At 40.2% G+C, this 23,184-nt stretch overlaps 1 protein-coding gene across 4 annotated transcripts in view; it reads right to left on the bottom strand.

The window, feature by feature from the left end:
* Positions 1 to 23,184, bottom strand: part of hhat (hedgehog acyltransferase) — a 251,016-nt gene that overhangs the window by 194,123 nt on the left and 33,709 nt on the right. For all 4 annotated transcript variants that reach the window (XM_072265059.1, XM_072265058.1, XM_072265056.1 and 1 more), the window contains 2 exons: positions 17,013 to 17,228; positions 14,264 to 14,435 (listed from right to left, as the gene is read on the bottom strand). In XM_072265059.1, the coding sequence (XP_072121160.1) occupies positions 14,264 to 14,435; positions 17,013 to 17,228 (388 nt within the window). The remainder of the gene's footprint in view (positions 1 to 14,263; positions 14,436 to 17,012; positions 17,229 to 23,184) is intronic.

Here is a 23,184-nt window from a genome sequence, read left to right as displayed (position 1 = left end):
ATATTTTTGTAATTGCTTGTAAAACTTTTAGTGCTTTATATTGTATTAGTTGCAGTGGTTACTGAACTTTTAGAAGTCAGAGTTGCACTGCTCTGCAGCCCAAACTTCAACAAACTCTTCCTATCCTGAAATCTCCCCCAGCTGCAAAAATATCATCACTATTCAGTTTGCAATTAGAACTGCAACCAAAGCCTTTTGAAGTCATTACATTCCTATCTAGATATTTAAGGAACTACTTCCAAGGACTACAGTTCAAGAACATTTATTTAATTTTCTGAAATGCATTTTGAAGATATTCTTAGGTTATGAAAAGTATAAAAATGAAAGTCTTTCTCCATCTCCAAATGATCAACATGATACTCTTGGAAACGTATCCAGTTGAAGATTAGGGCCGCAAATGAAGTTGTCTATCTCAGTGAGGTTAGCATAAGGCGACAAGTGTATGTACTTATTCAGGTTAGAACAAGAATGTATTTAAATTTAAGTCTGAAGTAAGCAAAAAGCGAATTATTTTTACCTAACAAATAATGCCAATGGCCAAGATTTTGCTACCAAATTGCAACGTTCTAAATACTTGACCTCCCCAAGGACTACAGCTGCAGAGCTCGTTCTTGCTGCAATTCCCAGTGTTTACCAGTGTAAAAGTAACATAGGTTACTCTCCCATCATGTGCCATTCTGGAATTGGTTCAGAATCCATGATCTAACTGATATCATTGAGGTAATGTGGCTGCAGAGTATAAAGGAAGATCATTCAATTTAATTAATTGCGGTTTGTTTACTGTTTCCAATGATTTAAAGGAACTTTCTGAATATTTTGTTGATTATTTCACAGAATTGCAGGAGGCACATCACAAGATGCCACTAGTCCCATGGAATATGTGCCAGCTTGATGAAACAGCAATCAAGACCCATTCTTTCCCAGTACCTCCTCTAATTTGTTTCTCTTTTGTGTACTTAGAAACATAGAAAACCTACAGCACAATACAGGCCCTTTAGCCCACAATGCTGTGCCGAACATGTACTTACTTTAGAAGTTACCTAGGGTTACCCATAGCCCTATTTTTCTAAGCTCCATGTACCCATCCAGGAGTCTCTTAAAAGACCCTGTCGTTTCTGCCTCTACCATTGTTGCCAGCAGCCCATTCCACGCACTCACCACTCTCTGCGTAAAAAACTTACCCCTGACATCTTCTCTGTACCTGCTTCCAAGCACCTTAAAACTGTGCCCTCTCGCGCTAGCCATTTCAGCACATTGTAGATTTTAGCCATGTTATTTTATGTGCTCTAATTCTTGACCCTTTCACCAATGCAAACAGTTTTTCTCAGTCTATTTTGTGTAGAACATAAAGTATGTAATTTTAAATTGTCTTCCAATGTCACCTATTCCAAAAGCAACCCTTACAATTCAGAATCAGAATCATTATCACCGGCATGTGACGTGAAATTTGTTAACTTAGCAGCACTAGTTCAATGCAACACTTAATCTAGCAGAGAAAAAATAATAGCAATAAATAAAATTAAAATACTAATAATAAACAAGTAAATCAATTACATGTATTGAATAGAGCAAAAACAGAAATACTGTATATTAAAAAAAAAGTGAGGTTGTGTCCAAAGATTCAATGTCCATTTAGGAATCGGATGGCAGAGGGGAAGAAGCTTTTCCTGAATCGCTGAGTGTGTGCCTTCAGGCTTCTGTATCTCCTACCTGATGGTAACAGTGAGAAAAGGGCATGCTCTGGGTGCTGGAGGTCCTTAATAATGGACGCTGCCTTTCTGAGACGCCGCTCCTTGAAGGCGTCCTGGGTACTTTGTATGCTAGTACCCAAAATGAAGCTGACTAGATTTACAACCCTCTGCAGCTTCTTTTGGTCCTGTGCAGCAGTCCCTCCATACCAGACAGTGATGCAGCCTGTCAGAATGCTCTCCACAATACAACTATAGAAGTTTTTGAGTGTATTTGTTGACTTGCCAAACCTCTTCAATCTCCTAATAAAGTATAGCCGCTGTCTTGACTTCTTTATAATTACATCGATATGTTGGGACCAGGTTAGATCCTCAGAGATCTTGACAACCAGGAACTTGAAGCTGCTCACTCTCTCCACTTTCTGATTCCTCTATGAGGATTGGTATGTGTTCCTTCATCTTACCCTTCCGGAAGTCCACAATCAGCTCTTTGGTCTTACTGACGTTGAGTGCCAGGTTGTTGCTGTGGCACCACTCCACTAGTTGGCATATCTCACTCCTGTACACAATTGCGGTCTGACTACACAATCCAGGTCCCCCATAGCTGGAATCATTTATCTCTTATGATGGTATTGGGTTTGCTGTCCGCGAAGTGTTGAACTCAAACAAAGATCTTAATACCCAATCCGATATGGACAGCTATGGGTGCCCTCACTGAAGAGAGGTTATGCTGTAGCCGCCTGCTCTTCAAAGGCTAGGTAACTTCCATGCTTATCTTCCACAGAGAGTTTAGCTGCCAATACCCACCATTTGAGCATGGGGCACCACTCCCTACTGAGGAGGAGATACTCCCGCCTAACACTATTCATTTTAGTGATACATGTTTAAATTTACATAAAATTGTTAAAACACATTTAAAACTCAGAGGATTTCTATCCTATAAAAGATTTGCAAATTTCAAACAATTTCTAAAACACAAAGGGTTTCCTATAAGCTAAAATGACATAACAATGAATCATCTATCACAGAAATCAAAGGCAGGGGAGTTGATTCCAGTTACCCCGCCTTTTGGTCATTCTTCTCGTCATTCCTTGACCATTTCTAGCAAGCCTAATTGCTCTCTTACGTTTACAATTGGTAACTTCACACATATGTGATATTTTTTCAGATAACTTTGCTGAGAAATTCACACATATGGTCTAAAAACTTCTGGGGAAAGAGTCCCAGCCACCCAAAATTAATGCTGTGAGGGCTGACATTGGTGGTTGAGGGAATTGGTTGTTGACTTCAGAAGGAGTAGCGGACCGCACGACCCAATTTACAACCATGGTGCGCAAATGGAACAGATCAAAAGCTTTAAGTTCCTCGGGGTCAATATCACAAATGACCTGACTTGGTCCAACCAAGCAGAGTCCACTACCAAGAAGGCCCACCAGTGCCTTTACTTCCTAAGAAAGCTAAAGAAATTTGGCCTGTCCCCTAAAACCCTCACTAACTTTTATAGATGCACCATAGAAAGCATTCTTCTAGGGTGCATCACAACCTGGTATGGAAGTTGTCCTGTCCAAGACCGGAAGAAGCTGCAAAAGTTTGTGAACACAACCCAGCACATCACACAAACCAATCTTCCATCCTTGGACTCACTTTACACTGCACACTGTCGGATCAGTGCTGCCTGGATAATCAAGGACACGACCCACCCAGCCAACACACTTTTCGTCCCTCTTCCCTCCAGGAGAAGGCTCAGGAGCTTGAAGACTCCTACGGCCAGATTTGGGAACAGCTTCTTTCCAACTGTGATAAGACTGCTGAACGGATCCTGACCCGGATTTGGGCTGTACATTCCAAATATCCAGACCTGCCTCTCAGTTTTTTTAAATACCTTACTTTCCCTTTTCTATTTTCTATTTATGATTTATAATTCAAATTTTTAATATTTACTATCGATTTGTACTCCAGGGAGCACAAAGCACGGAATCAAATATTGCTGTGATGATTGTACGTTCTAGTATCAATTGTTTGACGACAATAAAGTATAGTATAAAGTATGTTGCTTGGATTTCCAGCACTTACAGATTTTCTGGTGTTTATGAAAATTTTCTGCATTAAGTTTGAATTATATTGTCACTTCAATCAGCTTGGCTCTACGTTCTTGAAGTCTATTGCTGCCTTATTCACCAGTTCTCTAAGTCTCCAATACTTTCACAGTAAAATAAATTTAGATCATCATTTCTAATTCATTTTTCAAAAATCTATAATGGTCTGTCTGTTTGTCTCGGCAGCTGGCAAAGCTGGGTCTGGGCTTTGTAAACCATCAAAAACTTCCAAGGCTGGATTTATCCAGTGCATCATTAGAAGCCCTGCATCGCTGAGGGTTTCCAGTATGCTCAGGCAGCTAAGCAGGAAATCCACACACGTCAGGAAATAAAAGGCAAGGGATGACCACTGGCAACAATTGCTAATAGAAAATGCTAACTCAGTCTGGACCACAGTGCAACTTGTTCAGGCAGCAATGAACACTTTCTGTTTCTGGGCTCCCGTGCATTGGCCCCTGGTAGTGCCCATGAAGTGCTGATTCTCCAAAAAATGCTGATCCGTTACAATATCCAAAGCCCAAACAAAAAAAAAAGAATAAAGTAATCAAAAGTTACCAGTTTATAAAGACATCCAGGCAGCCTCCCTGACATGGCCATATTGCTCACATTCATTCAGCCACCAAGAGCACATTATGCCATTGTCACCTTTCCAAGAACAGCACATATTGACCCTTCTGGAGGTGATTCAACAAGTATATTCATTCCCAAGAATGTTCTCTGATTGCTAATTCCAGAAGCACTACACTTTCAACTATTAAACTTTATAGTAGCTCCATTTTTCTTGTCAATATTTCATTGCCATTTAGATAGCAATATATTTAGTACTATTTTACAGGTATGACAGTAGACATTTAAATATTCCGAAACAAATAATGAATTTGCAATCCACATTTTATAATCCTGAATATAACACAACGGCTCTGAAATGCAATGCTTTGTGGATTATCCTTTTTTCCCCCCTAGATAATTTCCTATTTTATAAAGGATAGGAAAGGTAAGTGAGTTGAAGAAACCTATATGAATAATTGCACAATTCCTCGTGGCCACTATAGTTCAATGCACAAGACCCAGGATTCCATCAGTTCTGTCAATGCAATCAGGGCAAAATTGGAAAATGTATCCAAAAAAGAGGGAAATCATTAACATAATTTATAATTTCAGGAATCAATGTCAAAGGCTGCAAGAATTCAATTTGCTTTGAGTTATTTTCCAAATACAAAATTTGCCCAAGTCTCCAGCTTGAAACTGTAAGATTCCAATAATACCACTGGTACTGGAGGCATCTCCAAAATGTTTTCACTGTGTTGAGTGCAATACTATTATTTATCATATTTTGAAGTATTTTCAGAAAACTTTTGTAATTTTTATTTAACTTTATTTCTCAATGCCCAGAGAAATGGAAAACTGCCATCAACTCACTCTGCTGTAAAATACGAGGAATGAACATGAGGCTGGAATCCACTTGTTATTTTCAATTTTTGGGCCATTCCAACTTCTCACACAGAATAATCTTGTAGCTGTACTTTTATACTCAGCTTCCAGTAGTTTTCCATCATATTCCACCAAAGTTAATGTTTCCCTCACTTCCAAAGCACCACCCTGAAACAGTCTCCTCTTACCTTTCCATTCCTTAAGTCCACCTAATTTACTCCAAGTTCAGTATCTCCTCGAATCTTTCTGCTAGTCTGGCCAATGTTCTCACAGAAGCTTTCACATGCAGAATGGTATGAACAGCACCAAATAAAAAAGATCCCAGTCCACAATGATTTGAGAACACTTACTTATATATGTGTAAAACAAGTTTCAAAATATTGATTATGATCAGAATCCACATCAGGTATGATATCACTGGCATATGTCATGAAATTTGTTGTTTTGCAGCAGCTGTACAGTGCAAAGCATAATAAAAACTATAGATTACAATAGGAATTTTTTAAATTAAATAAGTAGGGCAAAAAGAGTAAAAATAATATTGAGGTAGTGTACATGGGGTCATTGTCCATTCAAAATGGCAGAGGGGAAGAACCTGTTCCTATCGCACTGAGTGGGTATTTAGGCTCCTGTACCTCCGCCTTGATGGTAGCAATTGAGAAGAGGGCACGTACTGGGTGATGGGGGTCCTTAAAAATGGATGCCATTATTTTGAGGCATTGGCTTTTGAAGATGTCCTTGATGCTGGGGAGGCTAGTGCCCATGATGTAGCTGTCTGAATTCGCAACTTTATGCAGCTTTTTCCAATTCTTTGCAGTGGCCCCTCCATACCAGGGGTTGATGCAACCAGTTAGAAGGCTCTCCAGGGTACATCTGCTGAAGTTTGCAAGAGATTTTGGTGTGATACCAAGTCTCCTCAAACTCCTGATTAAATATAGTCCCTATTGTGCCTTCTTTGTAATTGTGTCAAAATGTTGGACCCATGATAGATCCCCAGAGATATTGATGCCTAGGAACTTGAACCTGCTCACCCTTTCCACTGCTGATCCCTTGATGAGGAATGGTGTGGGTTCCATTGACTTCCCCTTACTGAAGTCCACAATCAGTTCCCTGGTCTTACTGACATTCAGTGCAAGGTAGTTGTTACAACATGACTCAACCAGCTGATCTACCTCATTCCTGTACACCTCCTTATCATCATTTGAAATTCTCCTAACAATAGTTTCGTCATCGACAAATTTATAGCTGGCGTTTGAGCTGTGCCCAGTCACACAATGAAGGGTGCAGAGAAAGTAGAGCAGTGGGCTAAGCAGGCATCCTTGAGGTGCGCCAGTGTTGGTTGTCAGTGAGGAGGAGATAGGCACTGACTCTCGATGTGGAAGTCATGGATCCAGTTGCAGAGGTAGATACAGATGCCCAGGTTTTGGAGCTCGTTGATTAGTTTTTGAGGATAGGATGTCATTGAGCACTGAGCTGTATCCAACAAACAGTAGTCTGAAGTATGTATTGCTATTGTCCAGGTGATCCAAAGCAGAGAGGAGAGCCAGTGAGTTTCCATCTGCTGTAGACCTATTGTGACCATAGGGAAAATGCAGCGGCTTAGGCAACAGTTGATTTTCACCATGACCAAAGCACTCCATCACAGTAGACTTGAGCGAAATTTGTTGAGGCAGCTTACCCTGCTCTTCTTGGGCACTGGTATGATAGTTGCCCATTTGTTGCAGGTGGGAACCTCGGACTTCAGCAGTGAGATTGAAGATGTCCTTGAACACTCCCACCATCTGGTTGGCACAGGTTTTCAGTGCCCTATGAGGTATATCATCAGAGCCTGACACCTGACACCTTGTGAGGGTTCACCCTCTTGAAAACTGTTCCAAGACAGAGAACACGGGGTCACCAGACGCTGCAAAGGTTCGCACAGGTATAGTTTTATTCTCCCTTTCAAAGATTCCTCAAAAGCTTTGAGCTCATCTGGGACTAAGGCATCACAGTCCTTCATGATTTTAGATTTCACTTTGTAGGAATTATGGTCTACAAACCCTGCCAGAGCTAACCTGCTTCGATTCCATCTCCAACTTCAATCGGAATTGTTTTATAGCTCTTAAAATAGCCTGCTTTAGGTTGTACCCACGCCTTGTAGAGTTCTGGATCACCGGTCTTGAATGCCACAGATCTAGACCTCAGCAGACTACAAATCTCCTAGTTCATCCACAGCTTTTGGTTTGGGTATGTTTGGTACGTTTAGTATGTTCTTGAAGCACAGACTCATCCGTACATGTCTTGATGAAATCACTAGCAACTGTGGTGTATTCATTCAGATTCAAAGATGAGTCCCTGAATATTGTCCAGTCCACTGACGCAAAGCAGTTCTGCAAGTGCTCAACTGCCTCCCTTGACCATACCATCTTTGTCCATACTACAGTGCTGTATTCTTTAGTCTCTGCCAGTACGCCAGGAGTAGAAGCACAGCCAGATGATCAAACTTTCTAAAGTGTGGGCATGGAATGGCACGGTAGCTGATCTTAATGTGGTAAAACAGTGATCAAGTGTGTTGGGAGCTCTGGTTCCACAGGTGATATGTTGGTGGTAAGTGTTTAGATACTTCTTCAAACTGGCCTGGTTGAAATCAGGTTGCATTGTCTCATGATTGCTGATCGCGGTGCTCAGCTCCTCCAATGCCTGCCTGATGTTGGTCTGAGAAGGATAGTTCACTACTACCAGGTTAATGGTAGAAATCTCCCTTGGTAGATAAAATGCTCAACACTTGACCACTAGATGTTCTAGATCAGGTGAGCAGGATTGAGGCAGAACTGCCACGTCTGAGCATGATGATGAGTTAACATGAAACATACACACAAAATAATCTGCAGATGCTGGGGTCAAAGCAACACTCACAACACGCGGGAGGAACTCAGCAGCTCAGGCAGCACCTGTGGGAAAGATCAGTCGACGTTTCCGGCCGTGCTTCCCACTCCCATTCAGATACGTCCATACATGGCCTCCTCTACTGCCATGATGAGGCTAAACTCAGGTTGGAGGAGCAACACCTCATATACCGTCTATGTAGTCTCCAGCCCCTTGGTATGAACAAAGAATTCTCCAACTTCTGGTAATTCCCTCCCCCTCCCTTCCCCTATCCCTATGTCACTCTGCCCCCCTCCCCCAGCTGCCTACTACCTCCCTCATAGTTCCGCTTCCTTCTACTACCCATTCTGTTTTCCCCTATTCTTTCTTCACCTGCCTCCCCTCCCCCACCCCTTTATCTTTCCCCTTACTGGTTTTTCACCTGGAACCTACCAGCCTTCTCCTTCCCACCCTACCCCGACCTTCTTTATAGGGCCTCTGTCCCTTCCCTCTACAGTCCTGATGAAGGGTTCCAGCCTGAAACGTCGACTGATCTTTTCCACGGATGCTGCCTGACCTGCTGAGTTCCTCCAGCGTGTTGTGAGTGTTAACATGAAACATACTCCCCCTCCTCCTCTACCTTTAAAAGATTAATCTATCCTGTCTTTTCAGTGGATGGTGAAGCGTTCGGACTGTAGCTTTCATATCCGAAATGGCTGGGGCTAGCCATCTTTCTGTGAAGCACAGCCCCTGATGTCCCTCTGGTACCGCAATCTTGCTCTGAAGTCTTCAGTTTTATTTTCCAGAGACCATACATGCCAGGGCAGAATCTATTTTAAGAGTAGCATCTTTATTTTTATTATAATAAGCAGAAGGAACATAATCATGGGACATTCAAAATGGAGGATCCAACTCTAGTAATACCAGAAAATATATTTATTTTTCCAGTAGGGAATAGGAACAAAATCAAATCCATCAACTAAGGTTTCACTACTTCCACACTGTAGAATTGCTTCCATCAGGAATGCCACATAAAAACTAACAGATAGTTTGCTGAACAAATCAGTCATGTTCAGATGCTCAATCAGGTTAATTGTCTATAATCCAATGTTTCAAAAATCATTATTTTCATTACCTAATTGTATAATCTATTCCATGCTTTCCTTGCTTCAAAGTTAATGGCTTCAGGGACTTAAATAAAACCAAACTACTGAGGTTAGAGTGCATCTTAGTGTAACTGACAGCTTGTTAAAAAAAATTGTCCTGCACTTGTAATTAACTGACAACTCATAAAGAAGCCACGGAGTGAAAGATATTTTAAATTAAGTAGAGCTTCATTGGCACAGCAGACTGCTCTTCCGAGATTGTACTTAAAGTATGTTATTCTGTGATTAAAGGGAGCTTTACTCTACATTCACTCATGGATTACCTGTCCCAGATATACATGTTCAAAACCAGACCAGATGCCTTTAATGGTACATTGCGTTCTCTTGTATTAACAACTCACCCAAAAGAGCATGAACAACGTTTTCTTTAACTTTCAATAAGTAACCATGAAAGTAATGAATTTCCTGAACTAGTGTCAACAATGTGTATTAACAAACTCATATACAGTATCCAACTTGTTGATCATTGCTCACATCAGTTACATCAAGGGTTCCCAATCCTTTTTGCACAGCGGACCGGTTTAATATTGACAATATTCTTGCAGACCGGCTGACCGAGGGGGGGTGGTAGGGTTGCCAACGGACAAGAGTAGCTGTCAAATGCGTTGTGTTTACCCCGAGAAAGACTACAATGACCATGAAGCCTTGCATGGGCACCAGTGCGCATGCGTGTACGTGCCGATTGTTTTCTACAAATCGTTTTTGGCGATTCAGTTCGGCGGGGGGGGGGTGTTAATCACGACTGGAATATAGGTGATAAGTGGCTAATACACTCAATTTCATTTCTAAAAGGGTTTATCTAATGAATTTAATATTAAACACACAGCACATATTTTCTTCGCATGAATATACTGATAAGTCAACTATCAGGGGAGGACAGGGGAGCTTGAAGTAAGTGTTGAACGAACATCCAGTAGAAGTGGTAGAGGCAGGTTTGATATTATCATTTAAAGAAAAATTGGACAGGTATATGGACAGGAAAGGAATGGTGGGTTATGGGCTGAGTGCAGGTTGGTGGGACTAGGTGAGAGTAGCGTTCGGCACGGACTAGAAGGGCAGAGATCGCCTGTTTCCGTGCTGTAATTGTTATATGGTTATATAAGTCATTTATAAGTCAATAGCATCATAACATTTTAAGTAACGTTTGGATATTAAACACACAGCACATGTTTTCCCCATATGAACATAATCATTGCAACACATCAATATCGTTGTATCAGTAGGAGCCCTGGGCTTGTTTTCCTGCAACAAGACGGTCCTATCGAGGGGTGATGGGAGACAGCGATACTCAAAGGAGGTTCCTTATATCCAGTCTATTCCACAATTTAGTTTTTGTTGCATTCATTGCAGAAAACTCCGCTTCGCAGAGACTTGTTGGAAACGGAAGCAACATTTTCAGTGCTTTCGTGGCTATCTCAGGATATTTAGCCTTGACTTTAATCCGGAATGCCGGCAGAGATGTTATGTCAAACATACTTTTCAGACTGCTGTCATTTGCAAGCTCAAGGAGTTGATCTCCTTCCTGCGCTGACATGGATGACGCGCGGGTAATGACCTCGCGTGCATTCAAGCTCAACAGTGCGTGACAGGGAATGAGGAAAGGTGCAGCTGACTCATATCGCCAAATCATATCGTCTCCTCACAGCCCGATAGCACATGCTTTGTGGCCCGGTGGTTGAGGACCGCTGAGTTACATGATTCTCTTTTAGATAATTTAAACTTGAAGTTACCTACATAAATAAGGTACTTGAATATTACACTGATGGACTGGTATATCATAAAGCCAGAAATGTCTGTACATTATCTTATGAACTCAAAATTAAAAGAGCATTTGAAACAACCAAATTTTAAATATCGCCCATCTCACGCTTTGTTGCTTAGCGTTGTAAATCCTATCAACAATCACCTCTTAGACAACGTTTCAAAAATCATCATTTGACCTCAGTGGTTGAGAAAATGTTGAAGTCAATTGTTGAGGATGAGGTTATAGAGTACTTGGTGACACAGGACAAAATAGAGTAAAGTCAGCATGGTTTTCTTTGGGGAAAATCTTCCCCATGAACCTGTTGGAACTCTTTGAGGTGATTGCAAGTAGGATAGATAAAGGGGGTGTAGTGGATGTTGTATACTTGGATGTTGAGAAGACCTTTGACAAGATGTCACATATGAGGCTGCTTACCAAGTTAACAGCCCATGGTATTACAGGAAAGTTACTAGCATAGCTAGAGCATCAGCTGATTGGTAAGAGGCAGCGAGAGGGAATAAAAGGATCCTTTTCTGGTTGGCTGCCAGTGCCTAGTCGTGTTCCGCAGGGGTCAGTGTTGGGACCACTCCTTTTTCTGCTGTATATAAATGATTTAGATGATGGAATAGATGGCTTTGTTGCCAAGTTTACAGATGATACAAAGATTGGTGGAGGGGCAGGTAGTGTTGAGGAAACAGGTAGGATGCAGAAGGACTTTACTCTACAAGAAAAGTGACGAAACGGACTCTTAAGATTGTAAACCAGCGGGTTGTTGTTATGTCTCCTGCTCGCTGTGAAAATGCAGGACACCTCCCTCTCCCTTGCCAGGGAGAGACAGAACCTTTGGTTTGTCGAATTTCTGATGAAATGTGAAGCTTTTGGGGTAACTGCAGTCTGTGTCTTTGCTATTGCTTAGCATACGCTTGGGCTCGGTGATGGTACCGATACACGTTTATTTTTGCTGGTGGGGGGAGGGGGGATCGTTGCTCGCTGCCGCTAACACACAGGAGGGAGGAGCTGGGGGAGGGACTTCTGGGTTCTCACGTTTAACTGCCATTCATTCTTTGGGGTACTTCTCTGTTTTCATGGATGTTTGCAAAGAAAAAGCATTTCAGGATGTATATTGTATACATTCCTCTGACATTAAATTTGATCTTTGACTTAGACAGATTAGGAGAATGGGCAAGAAAGTGTCAAATGAAATACAATGTTGGAAAATGCATGGTCACGCACTTTGGTAGAAGAAATAAATGTGCAGACTATTTTCTAAGAGGGGAGAAAATTCAAAAATCTGAAATGCAAAGGGACTTGGGATTCTTTTAGGGTGAGAACACCCTAAAGGTTAACTTGCAATTGAGTCGGTTGTGAGAAAGGCAAAGGCAATGTTAACATTTATTTCAAGAGGTCTAGAATATAAGAGCAGGGATGTGATGCTGAGGCTTTAGAAGGCACTGGTGAGGCCACAACCTTGAGTATTTTGAAAAGTTTTAGGCTCCATATCTAAGAAGATATGTGTTGGCATTGGAGAGGGTTCAGAGGAGGTTCACAAGGATGATTCCAGGAATGAAAGGATTAACATACGAAGAAAGTTTGATGGCTCTGGGCCTGTGCACGCTGGAATTTAGAAGGATGAGGGGGATCTCATTGAAACCTTTTGAATGTTGAAAGGCCTTGACAGAGTAGATGTGGAAAGGATGTTTCCTATGGTGGGGGAATCTAGGACAAGCTGGAACAGCCTCAGGGTAGAAGGGCATCCATTTAAAACAGAGATGCGGAGAAATTTCTTTAGCCAAAGAGTGGTGAATTTGTGAAATTTGTAACCACAGGCAGCTGTGCAGGTCAGGCCGTTGGATGTACTTAAGGCAGAGATTGATAGGTTCACGGCATCAAAGGTTACAGGAAGTTGGACTGAGGAGGAAAAAGAAAAGTATCAGTCATGATTGAATGGCGGAGAAGATTTGATAGGCCAAATGGCCTAATACTGCTCCTATGTCTTATAGTCTAAGAAAAATCACATTGCCCTCTCACAGATGTTACTACACTCTTGCCCTCATTATAAACAGGAGCATTACATACATCATATTTTGCTGGACTGTACATCAACACCTAGTACAAAATGTTTCTTCAAGACCACGGCATTTTATTTCACATGTATGATAGTCTCCACAGTGGAAGGGTGGTGGTACATCTACAGTCATTAAATCTTCAGGCATGAATGGGACAATTTAAAATTTACTATGCTGCGGGTGTCTATTTAAGAGTTGTATTATATAGAATACTCTGTATTTTGGGTGTCGGGATGGAGATATGTCTCTATCAAAGAAGATGTCACCCTTGGGCAAGATACAGCACCTGCTTAGCCCCCCCTAATAAGGGTCACGTGAAGCCATAGGAGCAGGTAGTGGACGGTTGTATGAGCAGCTGGTTCATATCACTAGTCCTGGTTTTGCGACCACTGACGCCACAGGCAGACAATCTCTGAAGAGCGTTGATAGTAGCTGCAGTTACCTATCTTGTCAAGACACTGCCCAGAAGGCGGCAATGGCAAACCACTTTTGTTGAAAATTTTGCCTAGAACAATCACAGTCATGGAAAGACCATGATCGCCTACATCAGACCACATGGCTCATAACGAATGAACGAATTGCCTCTACGACATGCCACTGTTCAGGTGACAAGCTGAAGTAAATAAATATTTCTCAATTTCTTCCTCCATTACTTCTCTCTTTACTTGGACTGATTCAGTTCATAATAATCAGGCTGAGATATAGTGGTATTTGAACATGTATAAATGGAAGAAATAAATTTCCTTTCCTTGCAAACCACAGCAATAAATGTCAAAACTCTAGATCTAACTAATCCCTTTGATACGAATCACGTTTTCTTCCTGTCACATTTAGATAGAGTTTTTCTGCTTCATACAATTTCAAAACATGACAAAACCTTAAAAAGATCATCACTTTGGTCACCCGCTCCCAATGTCTTCAGCTTTGACTCACTCATTCTTACCCAATCATGGAGCTATGAAGCATGTTATGATGTTTCACTACAAAGTTACTAAGTAAATGATGCTGTCAATTTTTTAATTTAACAATTCCACTCGAGCATCGTGTTGTCAAGCCATGTATTTACAATTCAGAATCACACAAAAGCATTTACTTTCAAACCACCAGATGCTCATAATGTGATATAAAAGGAAAGAGCCAATGCTGAGGATTACAAATATTATAAAAGGCAGTATTTTTGCTAAGAAAATTTATTGCCCTTTTCATTAAATAGAAGCATTACACTGACCTAATGTCCAATAAGAAGCAGATTCCAGTATCGTTTCTTGATGCTGGATGGCGTGAATGTACATGAAGTGAAGCATGGACTCGGTGAGCCACCACCAGAAGAAAATGCGCACTGCACCCAGGAACAAGCACACAAGATCTGCTTTTGGGACAGATGTCTCTGTTCTCTGCATCTGCCATTTGAAAGATAAAAAGAGAAAAAATGAGTGATTCCAAATATGAGCGTAGAAAAGTAATCAAGTAAAATGTTTTGCTTTTGACATCTGTATTTCCCTTTAGTCTGGACAAGAAGTACCCATGTATAAAAAGTGCAACAAATTTAAAGAAATGTGTTCATGCACTGTTTCAGATGTTTTGCAATTTATTATACCTCCTTTATTCTGAAAACATGCATTATAAACACGTTGTAACCAGAAAATTCCAGCATTGAACAATGATTAAAGATTGCTTAATGTTATTTCCAGCACACAAGTGTAAAGGAGAACAAAATAACTGTTACTCCGGATCCGATGCACACAACAAAACAACACAATAAGATAAGGAACACCATGGGATTGATTTCAAGAGCCGTGAAGTAACGTTACAGCTAAACAAGACCTTGGTCAGACCCCACTTAGAGTACTGTGTTCAGTTCTGGTCACCACACTACAGGAGGTATTTGGATACTATAGAAAGAGTGCAGAGGAGATTTACAAAGATGTTGCCTGGATTGGAGGGTGTACCTTATGAGAATAGGTTGAATGAACTTGGCCTTTTCTCCTTGGAGTGACGAAGGATGAGAGGTGACCTGATAGAAGTGTAGAAGATGATGAGAGGCATTGATAGTGAGGATAGCCAGAGGCTTTTCCCAGGGCTGAAATGGCCAACACAAGGAGGCATAGTTTTAAGGTGCTTGAATGAAGGTAGAGGGGCTGTCAAGGGTTTAAGTTTCTCACACAGAGAGTGGTGGCTACATGGAATACACTACAGGCGACAGCGGCGAAGGTGGATGCAACAGGGTCTTTTAAGAGACTCTTGGATAGGTACATAGAAATTGGAAAAATTGAGGGCTATGTGGTAGGGTAATTCTAGGCAGTTTCTAGAGTAGATGACATGGATGGCACAACATTGTGGCCGAAGGGCTTGTAATGTGCTATAGGTTTCTGTGTTCTATAATATTATATAATAAATATAAAGCCATGATAGCTTATAAATATACATAGAATGATTGTATGTCCATAAAGTGACACTAGGCACAGGATTGTCTGTACATCAGGTGATGGATAGGAAATGATAAAGTTAGTAGTAGTTGGGAAACTGAAGGGGTAAGTTCATGGGTGTAGGTGTTGTTCAGCCTTACTGCTTGGGGAAAGTAATTGTTTTGAGTCTTTTGGTCCTGGTGTGGATGCTATAACAGCCTCCTTCCTGATGGGAGTGCGACAAACAGTCCACGAGCAGGATGACTGGAATCCTTCATGATGTTACTGGCCATGTTCCACCACCTTTCTGTCTACACATCCCTGTTGGCAGGTACGCTGGTACCAGTGATGAGTTGGGCAGTTTTGACCACCAGTTGTAGAGTCTTCCTGTCTGACAGTGATGCCGCTTTTTGGAATGCTCGCTATTGCAAATCTGTAGAATGATGTGAGTAGTCTCCTCTGAACGTGAAGCAGTGGTGTGTTTTCCTATGTTTAATAAACTCCCAATTGCTTTGTCTGATTACTAGGCCAATTTATAGTGTGCCTCCTACACGTATTAACCAGTCTTATGTTAATGATCTGTAAGCTGCCCATTTGTTTATTATCACAGATCTTAAACCATCAGGTTAATTTGACTGTCAAGTTCTCCCACAGTACTGTAGAGTGCCCAAATTCTGATTTGTTTTTTTTTTTAATTCACGTACACTAGAAAGAAGAATAATAAAGCACTCTGCTGAAAAGCAAGCACTAGCAATTCACTCAGACAAGTGAAAACAGTTTAGGGACAGCCAACTCATCTTGAAATCAGAGATAATACTCAATTCCTTTACTTTTAGGTATTGAGGTCTTCTGCTTTATTTGAATATTCTTCCATCTTCGGAGAGAAGTATATAAAACCGTCCACAAGCTTGTTATAGTTAAGCACATGTGCTTCATTTCACAATGATAGAGAAGATTAAACAGTATTGTAGTAAACAGCTTGTTCCTGGAGGTCTTGAGCTGAATATCCTTCCATTCCCCAGAAAACGTAGCTTAGTCACTGTCAGAATTCAACAAACTGTATTTATTCGCATGCTTCTGTTATGCTTCCGTGATATTTCTCTTTCACAAATACCCCTGAGCTACCAGTGGGAAACAGACAACACTGAAGTTTTGAAGTAGCATTTAAAATGTTGTAGTTGTGTAATGAGTCAGGGGGTTTCAAAAGTGAAGACAGAAAGCTAGAAATGTCTAAAATGGTAGCAGCACTCCCAGCCATAGTAACTGTTACAAATTAAATAAAAATATAAACTGCATTTATATAACACATTTCAAGTCTAGTAACTATTGCTACATGGCCAATTTAACAACCAGTATCCCAAATGAGCTATTTAAAACAAAATGTTTGATCAACATTGTAAAACCGATTTACCAAAAACTGGCTAATATGAACATAGCCCCTTTGGTATATTTGAAAACACTTTGGGATTTTCAAAAGCTACAACACGACACAATATTTGATATTGTAAGTTCTAGCTTTATATTTTAACGCAGTTGACCTGCTGCCAAAAATGTGTGAATAGGTGAACTCACCTGTTTATTAAAGTCATCATAGCATATGATGGGTCCATTGTGAAATACAGGATAATAGAAGACGTAAGTCAGCAGCCAACAGAAGGATCTACAACACCTCTGAGGAGAGACACGGTCCCAGCAATACTCCAGGCAGAAACTTGTGTAACGCAGATTGCAAAGAGCCAAGCAGAATAACAGCAGGAAATATTCATTCTCTGTCTCATACCAGCGTTTCTAAATCGAAAAGCAAGTATTAGTTAGCTACCACGAAAATAAAAATTAAAAAACACAGTCTTATTCACAATCTGGAAAGATAATGAGATTTTGAATAGAACTGCGTTACTTATTATTTACAACCAAGTTATAATGAAGTAATCGAAAAACCAGTTACTGTTCTTTATAACTGGATTCCAGGGATTCAGCAGCATACACAGAGAAGTTCAAGACTCAGTGGAGTTTTATCAGCTGAACACCAGCAATTCTGATCAGAGGCACTGACCCTGGACAAGCAGGGTTCACCTCAATATTTATCTCAGCCACACACAGGCGACTCAGGACAATCCCCATGTATAGTCCCCAACTGAAGAGCCACGCAGCCAATGTGGGCTTCCAACAGAACTCCACTTTCCCCTCTCAAAGGTAATCCTGATTGCTAAACCAAGGCCAGATGAGTATTAAGGTAAAGGCAGATTTAAATTTGAGTGTGTAGGTTTAGCTTATCTGTTTTACAAAGAACCAACAGAATTTTTGCTGTACTGCACATGAGTAATTAAAGGATGCTTGGCTTGGAGAATGAAAAATGAAAAAAAATTGTTCCTTTTCAAAATTCCCTATAAATTGCACCAATGAGACTTATGTGTGTTGTCAAGGCACGGACGTGAAGTAATGGCAACTAGTTCGTGCCCAAACATATGTTGAGTACCATTGTATGGCACTGTACACAACTCGTGCTTTCATTGATGTGCCACCAAAGTCTTGGAAGAAAACAGGTGATATCCTTAACAATGCAGCAAGTGATCAGGTTCCTGATAAAACTATCAGTAGCCACAAAAAAAATTGCTGTAAATGATAGAATTTGCAGGGCATTTTAATTAGATCTTCTTCCAAACCAGCCAACCAATAAATTGTGCATACATTTCTAGATGAAATTCTAACTGTTCTTCTGGATCTGTGCTGGATTCTGTAAAAGTTAGGATTACAAATAGACTGCTGAATACTAAAAAAGAAACTAACCTTGCCTGCTTAGGAAGTCAGTATTATCCAGAACTATAAGCTCAAATGTTTCCTAAAGAATTACTGGTTTATACTGTAAGTAATAGATCTTTTCTATAATCATAATGTCTTTTCAATTATTACAGCCTTGTTACAGCATGCTTTGTCTAGTTTTCCAAACTGTGCTAATAATTAATGAGGGAAATATTTTAGCTTCAGTAGTGGGCCAGCACCCCAGTCTCCTTGAATGAAACCGTAATGAACTCTATCCCCACCTACTGGCTTTAACATGAATACAAAAAAAAACTTGGCAAATGCTCCATTTAAACTTCACACAATTCGTTAAACTGGAATTTGAATTTGAAACATTCGTCCATGAAGATAACTTTAATAAAACAGTTCCTGTCTCTCAACTACACCCATTTTCCAAGGGTCTGTCAACAGTTGAAAATCTCACTAGCAGTAGGAGGTGGAGATGCTAGCAACTTTTGGGATGAGTGAGGCCAATGAATTGATTATGGTGCTACAATTGCTGCCTTCAGGCATAAGACTACTATGTACTGCTTGTCCATTGTAAAACCTGAAATCCATGCCATCCTTTGCCTCGGGAGATTTTTGCTTGTTTGCATCTTCAGTTCTGCTTGCAACATCTTATTTTATGCATTGGTTGCTTATGCTGCATTAGCACTTTTACTTCTCTCTGTAGCTAAGAAATTATTTTATTCTTAGTTATTGCAATACATGGGCATTTTTTCCTGGTAACAGCACGCCGAATGGACGCGAAAGACAAGGAATCATAAAGGACCTGGCGGCAATATCTTCACCCAAAAAAGATATGGAGCTTGGCGGGCTGATAGGCTTCAGCTACAACAGACAACAGCCAAATCATCCCCCTATTAATCTGGCAGTGTTTAAGAGCAAAAAAAATGTTGCCTCAATTGGTGCTCATATGGTTTCTGATCACAGGGAAAAGCACTGTGGCAATGCACAGTGACTCATTTAGTGCAAAAGAACACACATAATTTTTGGAAACTATACATCTCTGGCTGCAAAGGCTGAGAGAAATCTCTAACAACAAAGGGCATTTTCTTGGGCTGGAAGCTACAGTTACTGGTTGCTGTTCCACGTCTACCACCTTCATTCGCAATCTCCATGCATCTTTGACATCAAGCATGAAATGGTACTCTCAGGATGTGTGGGTAGGTCACTGCTGTGGATTACATACTTCTTGAGCTCTGCAAAGTGTGTGTGTGCAGCACTGATGAGCACATTTATCTTTGTTCTCCTCTCAATTTTAGCAGATCTCTCCTTCAATTACAGCCAGTAGACTGTGTCAGTAATTTGCCTCCAGATTTCAATTTTGGAAATAATTGCCATTCCTTGTCTTTATTCTCAATCGAGGTCCATTTATATTTCATGCCTCTGTTCTTTGCTTCAATCATAGAACTCTCAGGAGGAACGGTTTACCTAACCTGTCAGTATTTTGAAGCATATGCCATCAATCTTTTGAAAAACTTCTGGTCAATAGGAAAACTATACAACAAGTAATACCCCACTTATAGAATGCATAAGCAATTATACATAATGGCCAAAGCCATTATTATGACAGATAATACTATACAATGTCCTCATTATGTGAGCCAAGTTTCACATTGTACGTGCGACACAATGATCAGCGTTAGAAGGAAAAGTAATCTGCTAGGTTCTTCACAATGTGAAGATTAGTGAGCATCTCATGGAATCCTAAGCGTCAAGAGCGGAATGTCTAATCTCAGAGGTACTGTATCTTGCCAGAATGAAGCAACAAGTGTTTTTTCACAATGTTTTTTTTTCTGTTTTTAAACTACGTGAAAAGATATTGTTGATTATGAAGTGGAGTTTAAACATTTATTTTATTGATCAAAAACATTCTGTTATGAATTTCTTTAAAATTAAAATAATTAGCCACAATACCCTAATGAGGCCTGGACACAAATGCAGATATCCCCAAGTTACGCAAACCCGAAATGGAAGTTCAAACATATTTAAACAATGATTCTTCTATTAATGCATAAAACATTGGAGCAGAATTAAGCTATTCAGCCCATCGAGTTTGCTCCACCATTTCATCATTGCTGAATTATTAACCCTCTCAATCCCATTCTCCTGCCTTTTCCCTGTAACCTTTGATGCCCTGACTAATCAAGCAAACTCCGCTTTAAATATACTCCATAACTTGGCCTCGACATCTGTGGCAATGAATTCCGGAGATTCATCACCCTCTGGCTAAAGCAATTCCTTCTCATCCCTGCATCCTGAGGCTGTGCCCTCTATTCCTAAACTACCCCACTATAGGAAACATCCTCTCCATGCCCACTCTATTTTTCAATATTCAATAGATTTCAAAGAGATTCCCCTTCATTCTTCTAAACTCCAGTGAGTACAGGCCCCCAGCCATCAAACGGTCCTCATGTGTTAACCCTTTCATTCCAGGAATCACTCTCGTGAACCTCCTCTGAATCCTCTCCAATGCCAGCACATCCTTTCTTAGACAAGGGGCCTGAAGCTGCCCACGATGTAACGACTGTAGTAAAATGAACTTCAGACGTCCTGTCAAAATAGTGAAAGCTACATCACTAGGCCTCCATTTCTTCTAATTCTGAATACACACAGATATCTAATTAAATTACTATTATTATATATAACCTATATAGGTTATCTGTTTAATATAATACGCAAGTATGAACCAGGAATGCACTTATAATCTATCTGCATTCTTCAAAATATTTCCATACACAAATTAATTATAAATTACTGCTCACATAAAACACAAGCACCTAAAAGAAACAGAGGTCCATAATGACACTGAGCTTGGTCCTTCATTCAGTTAGTCCACAGATGTAATTCCATATGCATTCCACTTACCCATTGTAGCCATATCCCAACTTTCTTAGTACCCAAATAGTACTCAACATTTATCCCTTACTGTGAGCTAGTAATCGTAATTACAGATTCTTCACCCAGAAAAAGGGTTGTTATGAACCTATCCTACCTACCAAGAATTTTATGTTTCAGTGAGAACACCTTTTAAAGCTTAATCACAGAAAACCGTCACATCCGTCCAACAATCTGTTTGATTCCCTACCGTCAGGAAGGAGGTATCATCACATTAGGAGAATTGTTAGGATGGGAAACAGCTTCTTCCCCTAGGCTGTGATACGACTGAACGCTCTGCCACCACCCAGATCTTATCACGTATGAAGCACCCGTAGCATTCTCGTACTAAATACAGCTTATTATTTGTCAATTTGTGTTAATATTACTTTATGCATTGTGTGTGGGTTATATGTGCTGTGCTGTTCAGCTTGGTCTGGAAACTGTTGTTTTGTTTGGCGGTCTACGCATATATGGTTGAATGACAATAAACTTGAACTTAAACGAGGAAAATAAAGACTCATTCAACTCAACCTCCTCTCACAAAACTTGAGGAATCATCTAAAAACTTTTGGTTTACACTCCCAGCACCGTCCACTCCATATTCTTCCTTGGGCAAGGTGAGAGAAACTATGTGCTATACTTATTTATGGGCCCAAAGTCATATATAGTGTAACAAATTTCCTTACCCTTAATAACCAAGCATCTTGAGTAAGGGCCAACAGACTACTTGTTTTCCCCATCACTTGATGTGTATTTTCTAATAAATATTTATGATCTCTGCAAACCAATTAATGACAAATTCATCTCACCTTCAGTTTTACTATTCTTTTTACCGTAATAGATAAATTAAATTGGATTATGATCCAATCTGCCACTTGCACTCAAACATTTCGCAAACATTTCGCAGTTTAGTTTATAATGACAGCAAACATGGATGTATAGCTGAAGGTAAACTCTAGGGCTGATGACAGGCATTCCTTCTACTATGACAGGAAATGCAAAATGAAGTTTACTCTATACAGTAAAGAACACTGCCAAGAAACAGAAAGGTAAATTATTAAAGAACTGTGTACTCAGCCAGATCAATAACAACTGTCTTTCTGAATAAGATAAACAAATTGTGCCACTTAACAGATTATCAATTTGCATAATGTTTTCAAGAAAAACAAAACCTCCATACTTAGAAACAAAAAAGTGTTTTTATCCAAATTCAAATATTTTTAATATTTCACAATTATTAAATAATGTTTTAAAGATATTGTCAGGAACTTGGCTGGAACCAATATATACATTACATTAAAATAAAAAAATTGAACGCACATTAAAACCAAAATAACAAAAATAAATCGAAAGCTGCTAGCACTCAGAGACACCTGGATGTCCTTCTACCCAAATCACTGACAGATAAGGCAGGCAAAAGTTACACTTGCATTTATTACAAAGTGTGTTTTGATACAATAATAAAGATCTCTTCTTGATATACGTAGGCTCCTGGTCACACTTCAACTGGAACATTTTGCACAGGTCTGGTTGGCCTGAACAGACTCAGATTAAGGGATATACAAACAAGGGGAACCAGATCTCTCCTGATATACGTGGTTTGACTATGAGGAGAATTAAGCAGACTGGGCCTATTCTGTTTTAAGTTATAAGAATGAACAAAGGTCTCACTGAAACATAGAAAAATCTTTATGAGGCTTGACAGGGTAGATATAGCATTGATGTTTCTGCCGGTTGGCATATCTAGAATCATAGGTCACTGCCTCAAAAGACACAAGAGGTACTGAGGATACTGGAAATCCAGAGCAATACACATAATGTGCTGGAGGAACTCAGCAGCTCAAGTAGCATCTCTGGATGGGAATAAACAGCCGATGGTTCAGGCTGAGATGAAGTTCTCTATCCTGATGATGGGTCTCAGCCTGAAACGTCAACTGTTTATTCCCATCCACAGATGCTGCCTGACCCATTGAGTTCTTCCAGCACACTGCGTGCATTGCTCCATTGCAAAATATTCAGATAGAGGTAAAATGAATATCGTCACTCAGAGGCAAGTAAATTT

The sequence above is a fragment of the Mobula birostris genome, chromosome 8, assembly GCF_030028105.1.
Source record: "Mobula birostris isolate sMobBir1 chromosome 8, sMobBir1.hap1, whole genome shotgun sequence".
Taxonomy (NCBI): Eukaryota; Metazoa; Chordata; class Chondrichthyes; order Myliobatiformes; family Myliobatidae; genus Mobula; species Mobula birostris.
Note: the sequence above shows the minus strand (reverse complement) of the source record. Positions and strands in the feature narration are given on the sequence as shown.